This window comes from Castanea sativa, chromosome 1 (genome assembly GCF_040712315.1).
Source record: "Castanea sativa cultivar Marrone di Chiusa Pesio chromosome 1, ASM4071231v1".
In the NCBI taxonomy this organism is placed as follows: Eukaryota; Viridiplantae; Streptophyta; class Magnoliopsida; order Fagales; family Fagaceae; genus Castanea; species Castanea sativa.
The window spans coordinates 47863326-47873181 of record NC_134013.1 but is presented as its reverse complement, the minus strand read 5'-3'; the positions used below and the strand labels follow the sequence as shown (position 1 = coordinate 47873181).

The 9856-nt window shown below is 38.6% G+C and overlaps 1 protein-coding gene across 1 annotated transcript; it reads left to right on the top strand.

Moving 5' to 3' along the window:
• Nucleotides 1-1836: 1836 nt before the first annotated feature.
• On the top strand, nt 1837-2319 carry LOC142628635 (uncharacterized). The gene has a single exon (XM_075802687.1). It carries the CDS (start codon nt 1837-1839, stop codon nt 2317-2319), a length of 483 nt encoding a protein of 160 aa, XP_075658802.1.
• Nucleotides 2320-9856: the final 7537 nt, after the last annotated feature.

The window sequence follows — 9856 nt, the reverse complement described above, 5'->3', positions numbered from 1 at the left end:
AATGGCAGAACGGACCTTATGGAGCATGTTAGCCACTTCAACTAGAGAATGGTTGTTCACCCGAAGAATGAGACCTTGATGTGCAAGGTGTTTCCATCTAGTTTGGGGCTCATGGCGATGAGATGGATCGATGGCCCGAATGAGGGTTCTATTAACTCCTTTAAGGAGCTTACAAGGGCCTTTGGTTCTTGTTTCGTCACTTATAGTAAAGTTCCTTGGCCTTTAGACTCCCCGTTGTCTATGACTATTCGAGAAAGGGAAACCCTGAAGACGTATTTAGACAGATACTGGCAGATGTTTAATGAGATAGACGAGAACTTTGATGATGTGGCTGTAAGGACTTTCAAGGTCGGCCTACCTGTCGAGCATGATCTGAGAAAGTCGTTGACCAGGAAACCTGTTAGGAGTGTGCGTCAGCTCATGGACCGTATTGACGAGTATTACTGGGTTGAGGAGGACCAGCAACAAGGGAAAAGGAAGGCCAAGGTCGTTCCTCAGGATAGAAGGGATTTTAGGTTAGACAGGTACAATAATAACCATCCTCGGAGGGATTTTGCTGGGCAATTTGGATCTACTGCTACTCAAGTGGTTAGCACGGTGTTCCGAGAGCAAGTACATCAAATCCTGGAAAAAATCAAGAATAAACCATACTTTAAATGGCCAAATAAGATGGGAAGAGACCCCACGAAGTGCAACCAAAGCCTTCACTGCCAATACCACCAGGAGTGAGGACATACCATAGAAGATTGCAGGACTTAGTGGAGTCACTTAGAGCAGCTGGTCCGAAGTGGAAAGTTAAAGCAATTCATATACCAACCTAGCGGACAGGGTAGTTAGGCAAGATTGGGAGCTCAGAGGGATGCTTTTACAAGACCACCTTTGGGCACAATTAGTGTCATTCTTACTGCTCTAGGTAGGACTGGCTCTTAGCCATCTAGAGTGATGTTTATAGCTCGGCCATCTATCGAGAACTTGCCCCCTGATTCGAAGAGGGGTAGATTGGAAGCCTGATCGGCTTTGAGCTTTTCTGATGAGGATAAATTTGGAACCTTACAGGCACATGACGATGCCCTGGTAGTCACTCTCAGGATTGAAGGGTATGACGTGAAGAGGGTGTTGGTAGATCGAGGTAGCGGTGTTGAGATCATGTACCCCGACCTATATAAGAAGCTGAAGCTGAGACTCAAGGACCTGGCCTGCTATGACTCTCCTCTGATAGGGTTTGATGGGAAGATTGTCTTTTTGAAGGGCCAAATCAGGCTACCTGTTCAGACAGTGTTAGAAATCGTGGAAGTGAACTTCATTGTGGTAGAAGCATACTCCTCTTATACTGCTATTGTGGTGAGACCTTGGCTCTACGCCATGGGGGCTGTGCCTTCCACCCTGCATTTGAAGGTGAAGTATCTGTTAGGGGTTCTGTTTGCTTACGTTGTTGTAGCCTCCCATGCAGTGAGCTTAGTACTGATACAAGTTGACAATGGAGTGTAGAGACCAGTTTATTGTGTGAACAAGTCATTGCATGAAGCAGAGATTCGTTACCTACCACTGGAGAAGACCATTTTGGCGGTGGTGCATGCTACACGTAAGCTCCCTCATTACTTCCAAGCCTACACAGTTGTGGTTTTAACCCAACTTCCTCTTCAATCCTTACTTTGGAGAGCCGATTACTTGGGAAGGATTGCCAAATGGGGGATGATCCTAGGGGCTTTTGATATTAAGTATATGCCTTGTACCTCTGTTAAGGGTCAGGTCCTCGCAGATTTGGTGGTTGAGTTTGCTGAATCTCCACTAGAAGTGGAGGAAGAAAAGTAGAACATTGATGGAAAATCAGTAAAGATGGTGTCCTTGCAAGAACCTTTAACTTGGAGGGTATACGTTGATGGTGCGGTTAATCAAAGGGGATCTGGAGTGGAGCTAGTTGTGGTATCTCCTAAGAAGATCACTATTGAGAAATCCTTGAGGTTGGGCTTCTTGGCCACAAACAATGAGGCCGAGTATAAGGCTTTGCTGGTTGGGATGAATATGGTTCAGAAAATGAGAGGAAGAACAGTAGAGGTATTTTCAAATTCAAGGTTGGTTGTTGGCCAGGTAAATGGAGAATTGGAAGCCAGGGATTTGAGGATGCAAGGATATTTGAGTCAAGTTAGGCACCTACAGTCAGAGTTCAAGTATTTCGCTTTACAGCAAATCCCTAGAAGTAGAAACACGCATGCAGATTCCCTTGCCACTTTCGCAACCTCCTCGGCGCGAAGCCTACCTTGGTTTATCCTGGTCGAGGATTTATGTAAGCCCACTGAGATGAAAAGGGAGAAGGCTTAGATTCATCAAGTTAGGGCAGGGCCTAGTTGGATGGATTCTATTGTACTGTTCCTTAAGGATGACATCTTGCCTAAGGATAAGGTGGAGGCCGATAAAGTGCGGAGAAAAGCTTCTTGGTTCTGGTTGTTCGAAGATCAGAAGTTGTACAAGCGCTCTTTCTCTAGACCATATCTACTATGCATCCATCCTGAAGCAGTAGAATCACTCCTAGAAAAGCTACATGAGGGGATTTTTGGAAGTCATACGAGAGGCAGATCATTGTCTCATAAGGCCCCTACTTAGGGATATTGGTGGCCAAATATGCAAAAGGGAGCACAAGAATATGTGAAAAGTGTGATCAATGCCAGAGATTTGCTCCAAACATTTATCAGCTAGGGGGTGTGCTTAACCCTCTGTCTAGTCCCTAGCCTTTTGCTTAATGGAGCTTGGATATTGTAGGACCCTTCCCTAAAGCGGCAGGAAATAGGAGATAACTTTTGGTCGGCACTGACTACTTCACCAAGTGGGTTAAAGCGGAGTCACTGGCAAATATTAGGGACGTGAATGCCAAGAGGTTTGTATGGAAGCATATTGTCACTCGATTTGGGATTCCTCATACCTTCATCTCAGACAATGGACTTCAGTTCGGTAGCAAAGCTTTTAGATGTTGTGAATTGGAGATCAAGAATAGGTACTCAACTCTGGCTTATCTACAAAGGGAATGGACAAGTCGATGCTATCAATAAAGTCATAGTGAATGGACTCAAGAAGAGCTTGGATGATGCAAAGGGTAAATGGGTGGAAGAGTTGCCATATGTTCTCTGGACATATCGGACTACCCCTCGTAGGTCCATAGAAGAAACCCCCTTTTCAATGACTTATGGGCTAAGGTTGTGATTCCTCTGGAGATTGGATTCCCAACACTGAGGACAAGCTTATTCACTCCAGAAAGCAATGGTAACCTACTAGAAAAGAGCCCGGATTTAATTGAAGAATGGAGAGAAAATGTCATGGTTCAATTAGCATATTATCAACAGAAACTCAAACAGGGGTATGACTTAAGTGTGAAGTTAAGACCGTTAGCCCTTTGGGACTTGGTGTTAAGGAAGGTGTTGGGAACAGCAAAAAACCCAGCATGGGGAAAGTTAGGATACAATTGGGAAGGGCTATATCGTATCACTTCGGTAGCTAGTATAGGTGCATACTTCCTAGAAGATCTAGACAAAAATGTTGTGCCACGTTCCTGGAATGTAAATAACCTGCGAAGGTATTATTATTAATGAAAGGCAGTTCTGCCATGCTTTTATTTGTGATGTTATGTGTCATTCTTGATTACTTGTTTGAATATTAAACAGAACATTGGTCATGCTTGGTTCCTTGGACCACATACCTGGAGTAAAGTAAATTAATATTCTTGATTGTTGGTTTGGATGTTAAACAGAACCTTAGTCATGCCTAGTTCCTTGGACCATTTACCTTAGGTAAATTAATGCCTTAATAAAGGGTTAAACAGAACTTTGGTCATGCTTGGTTCCCCGTGTTAGGATGCATGCCCTTAAATCCTATTGTATAATGCTATGTATGACATTATGTATGACTTAATGTTGTAATTAATAAAGCTGTTTTATTATTATCTAAAATAATGGTAACATGAATATTGGACATTATCATATGATCCATGAGATGCATAGTATGTGATTTATGTGATTTAGTCACAAAAGATATAAATCACAAGTTCTTTGTAAACTCAGAATTATAGTTCGTAATCGGTGATGAAATTGGGCATTTCATCTGCGAAGACTATAACATACCAACTAAGATGATTTGTCTTGATTATGGAAATAGAGATTTCTAGTTGGTATGTTGATATGTTTTATGAGTTAAGACATATTGAACTAGACTGCTGTGAGATTTATTATTCTCTTAACGACTGTCAAATAAATAATAAATCTTACGAGTTAAATTTGCATGAACTCTTAATCCTAAGAGGATAATGGACCTGATCATGAAGTGTAGGTTACTTTGATATATCAGGAGTGAGATCTAAAGTCACGATCAAAACCGCAATATGTTGGGCAGCCACATTTAGTGTTGATGGAATATATATTCTCAAGATGGAATTCATAGTCTATTAACAAATATACAAAATATTCCCTTGAGATAAGTTTAATAGGTTTGGTTATTCAGAGTGTTAGGTCTAACCACTTTAGTAAGGAGTTACTAAGTATATATATATTTATGAAATTGGATTTCATAAATATATAATGAATAACATAAAGGATTAAACCAGGTACTCAAGGAATTAAGATGTAGTAATTTACAAAGTGGCAGTCTACATTCATGACTTTGTATTACTACGAATATTTTATGAAGGGGTTGCATGTATAATAAAGTCTTGAGATATAATTTATAAATAAGGCCTAGAGTGCAACTATATTTATATAGTGGTATTAAATATAGTTAATGATAACTTTGGACTTGTCAAGAGTTGACAGAAAAGCCCAAGGCCCATTAGAGATAGTATCTTATTGGTCCATTTTGGTCTCACTCCAAGCCACACACACTTAAAACCAATTGGAAAGGCCTAAGAGGTCAGCCCAATTAGATAACCAGTTAGATACAAAGGGAGAAACATACAGAATTTTTGTAAGAGACATATTTGTGTGTGTACGTGAGAGTGTTAGTCACTCTATTCTTCTTCTTTGGAAACTGATTAAGAGACCACACTTCTTGGGCGTTAGTGGAATTGGAGTGAAGATTAAAAGTGTTCCCAAATACTTCTGATCTTCAGTTTTGAAATTCACCACACCAAGGTACACTCTCTTATTCTTGAATTCTGAAATTTACATAGTGCATGTTATCAATTGCAAATGAAGTAGTTTATTTTCCGCTGCGTATGTTTTGTATGCGATACAAACATGTATTTTTCCAACAATTGGTATTAGAGCGGTCTTCAATTTCAAATTGTAAAACATGTTTTGTGAGTTTTGGAATCAAAATGATAGTTTCATGATGTTAGAAATTTATGCATTTTATTTTTTACATGGTTGGTTGAAACTATGATTTGATAAAAACTGATATTGATGTTATGATGTTGTTTAAATTTGAATAGAAGTTTGTTAAATTGAATTTTAAGGCTATAACATCAATGGAATTTAGTTTTGATATCAATTTTTATCTATCATGTTCATATGATGGTTGTTTGTTCATGAAAAACCGTTGAAAATGGCCTTAGAAAAATTCTAGAAATTCGAAGTTCACGAATTTCGATCGATCGAAAATTGCTTTCGATCGATCGAGTGAATTGGTGAATAGTTTGCTTGATTCTATTGATACTCGATTGCTAGTCGATCGATCGAATTTTATTTTTTGATTGATCGAGTACCGATCGAGCCAAGCAGATTGTGAGGTTTGAATTTTTCAATTTTTTCACCCGATCGAGGGGCACATTCGATTGATCAAAAACTGGGAATTCAGAATTTTTCTAAGTGTTTTCAAACTTTAAAAGTGCAAGGCAATGTGTGATTAGTTTATGCATATTTTCTAATTAAAAACCTTTAACTTTAAACATCTAGTGGGGGAGAGATACAAGGGTTGGATCTCACGACCTCCATTATCGGTTCAAAGTAGTGTGGGGTAAGCACCTCGTCTTGGCGTATATGCCTTGCGATCCCAAAGGAGGGTGTTTACTTCATAGTACTACGAGATTGAACTTACTCGTTTAAAGTAGTGTGGGCAAGCACCTCGTCTTGGCGTATATGCCTCGCGATCCCAAAGGAGGATGTATTGTTCCATGGTACTACAAGTTTAAACACTATAAAGGGAGATGAAATGTGGCTACACATGATTCTAGATAATGGTATACACTAGACTAAGTGTAATGTTAACCTCCCAAAGGAGCTATGTCATTATTACTTAGAGGCCAAAGGTAATACGTTATATTATTAGTGTTTGATAGGAGTTATCATGATAGCACTAATAATGAGAATATTTCTCAATCAATCATAGTGTTTATAATAAACTTGCTACCAAGGAATTATAAACATGGGATTGGGTTGTCGTTGCATATATTATATTATAGTTTTCAGGGACGGACCTAGGTGGGGGCCTATGGGGGCCCGGGCCCCCCCCGGGCCCAAAAAAAAAAATTTAGTATGTAAAATTTCAAAAAGAAAGCATAGGCCCCCTTGGTTTTTAGCTCGGGCCCCTGTTGGTTTTTAGCTCAGGCTCCCCCAGTCGGCCAGCCTAGGAGTTTTCAAGAGGCCATGAAAACCTTAAAAATATATATATGTAAAAAAGAAAAAAAAACCAGCAGTCAGTAAGACTCCAAAACCAAACGGAAAAGCCAAACACGAAGGAAAAAAAGAAAAAAGAAAAGAAAGGAAAGGGAGAGGTGAGACAGAGAAACTAAGAAAGTGAGAGAGACCCATCTTGCTACGGTGCTAGCCATGCCGTGACGCCGTGATGCCACCGCCCACGCGTGACGCGAGACCACAAGAGAGACCCACGCGAGAAAGACCCATCTTGCTACCTAGTATCCATGCCCCCATTAGCTGTCGCATACCCAAACCGGAGACCCATCTTGCCTCCGCCGCAGGTTGCTCGATCTGCACTGCCCAGCCCAGCTTCGTTGCTCCACTGCTCCAGCCTTCACAGTTCACAGGTATTTAATCTATCATTTCCTTCAAAACCTAATATAATGTTTGTGATTCTCAGAATCTAAAAATCTATGCTTGTGGACTTGTGGTGTTTGTGTTTTTACTGATGATTGATGAACTGATGTTGGTGATTCCGTGATTGTGAATTAAATATGTGCCTGACCGCCCTGATTGCTTGTGGTGTTTTTTTTTGTTGGATTTTTGGCTTTGTGACTCTGTGTTTGTGACTCTCTCTCTCTTGAGTAGAGTTTGTAAAGATTAGAGAATATATTAGTGTAGTGTTTGTCTGTTTGTTCTTTATTGACTGGTAGTTGGGCAACAATAAGGACAAGTGACAGAAAAAAAAGGTAAGTTTTTATTAGTAGTGCAGAACAAATTTATAATTTATAGTGTATTGGGTCAGTAAATATGGAGACACAAAGACAAAGACAAAGATAAATAAAGGCAAAGACCAAAGACAAGAGAAAAAAAAAATCATATAAATATAATATAGAAAATTGTCACACAAATTTAAGAAAATAACAGTGATTCACTTGCGCCTATTGTTAACTCGTAATGCTAAATTAGATAAATTTATAAATTGAAAAGAAGTGAGAAATACTAAATTTATAATTAAATGTATTACGCATATTACCTAGATTCTAGCATTTGTCTTTAGTTAGTATATAGAAAATTATCTTTATAATTAAATGTATCATTCCCCAATTCCAGAAAATGCCAATATCCCAATTCCGGAAAATAACCATATCCCTCAAACACAATTTCAAAAAGTTGATCTTGATTTTTGGGTATTTGTCTTGATTGATAGTTTATTAATACTATATAGATGCGTATTTGAATTTTTTTTTCTCGCTTATCTCCGCCCCCCCCCAGCTTGAAATCCTGGGTCCGTCCCTGATGGTTTTATTAAGGTTCCATATTATATGCTTATATGCTAAATTGATAATGTCCAGTTTACTTATTATATTCATGTTTATTGTTTTCAGATTTGATCATAACATCATTTAGCTCACTTGTTGCTATTCTTAATCAAAACAAACTGATTGGATCCAATTATGTTGACTGGAAAAGAAATTTGGACATTGTTCTTACTGCTGAAGAGCACAAATATGTGCTTACTCAACCGTGTCCTAGCTTTCCTTCATTAGATGCTCCTATTGAGGAAAAACAACGATATGATCATTGGCAAAAGCCTAATGAGATGGCCAAGTGCTATATCTTAGCATCTATTTCAAATGTTCTAAAACATCAAATGCAGGATGTAGAACAAACTTCAAACATTATGCTAAGTCTGAAGGAGATGTTTGGTGAGTAAGGCCGTTCTGCAAGGCAAGAAACTATGAGGCAGATTTATAATACCAAAATGGCTGAAGGCACTTCAGTTAAAGAGCATTGTCTTAGGATAATCTCTAATCTGAATACATTGAAAGTTTTAGGTGCTAACATTGATGGAGAATCCCAAGTGGATATGATACTCCAGTCACCACTGGAATCATTCAAGGAATTCAGACTGAATTATAATATGAACAAAAAGGTTTATTCATTGTCTAAATTGATGAATGAGTTGGTGGCGGCGGAAGGCATCCGTGGTACTTCTAGCGTTGAAGCCAATATGGGTGAAGCTTCTACTTCTCAACCTAAGTTGAAAGGCAAGGGTAAGAAGAAGAAGAAGAAGAAGGACTTCACCAAGTAAGATGGTAAACAAATTGCCTTGGAAGTTGCCAACAAAGGAAAGAAGGCCAAAGGAAAATGTTTCCATTGTGGTGAGAAAGGTCATTGAAAGAGGAATTGTCCAATTTTCAAAGCTACCAAGAATAAGAGTATGAAAAGCACATTCCTTCTTGAAATATGTTTGGTACAAAATCCCACGGATTCTTGGTGTGTGGATTCAAGTTGTACTAATCATATCTGCAATTCTTTGCAGGGGTTCCAGGAGACTAGAAAGTTGAATGAAGGGGAATTGTTTTTTACCTTAGCGGATGGGAGCAGAATTCCAGTTGTAGCTGTTGGAGTGTTTAATTTATGTTTTAATTCTAGAGTTTTGATATTGGAAGACTGTTTGTATGTACCTAATGTTAGTAGGAATTTAATTTCTGCAACTTATCTAGGTAAACATGGATCTTGTGTTATCCTAAAAGACAATGTTGTAATAAAGAAGGATAAAGTGTTTATCTGTTCTGGCAATATTGTGGATGATCTTTATATTTTAACTCCCGATAAGCATGAATTATACGATTTTGAATTAGATAATAACTCTCATGTAAAATCATTAAAGAGAAAATTTCTTTCTAATGATGCATATCTTTGGCACTTGCGTTTGGGTCATATTAATTCAAACAGGATTCAAAGACTAATCAAAGATGGACTTTTATAGCCCATGGACATTGATGAATTTTCAGTTTGTGAATCTTGTTTGGAGGGTAAAATGACAAAATGATCTTTTAATACAAAAGGTAGAAGAGCCCAAGAGTTGCTTGAATTAGTTCATACAGATATATGTGGTCCTATGTCAACCCAAGCAAAAGGAAGTTATGAGTACTTCATCACTTTCACAGATGATTACTCAAGATATGGTTATGTGTACCTAATGAGACGGAAGTTTGAAGCCCTTCAAAAGTTCAAAGAGTTTAGGGTTGAAGTTGAGAATCAATTAGGTAAACGCATAAAGGCCATTCAATCTGATCGAGGTGACGAATAACTTCTTAGGGATTTCAAGGATTACCTAATTCAAAATGGGATTGTATCCCAATTGATTGCACCTGGAACTATTCAACAAAATGGTGTAGCGGAGAGAAGGAATAGGACTCTTTTAGAAATGGTTAGGTCCATGATGAGTTATTCAACTTTACCAGTTTCTTTTTTGGGATATGCACTAAAAACCATTGTTATTAATACCGTTT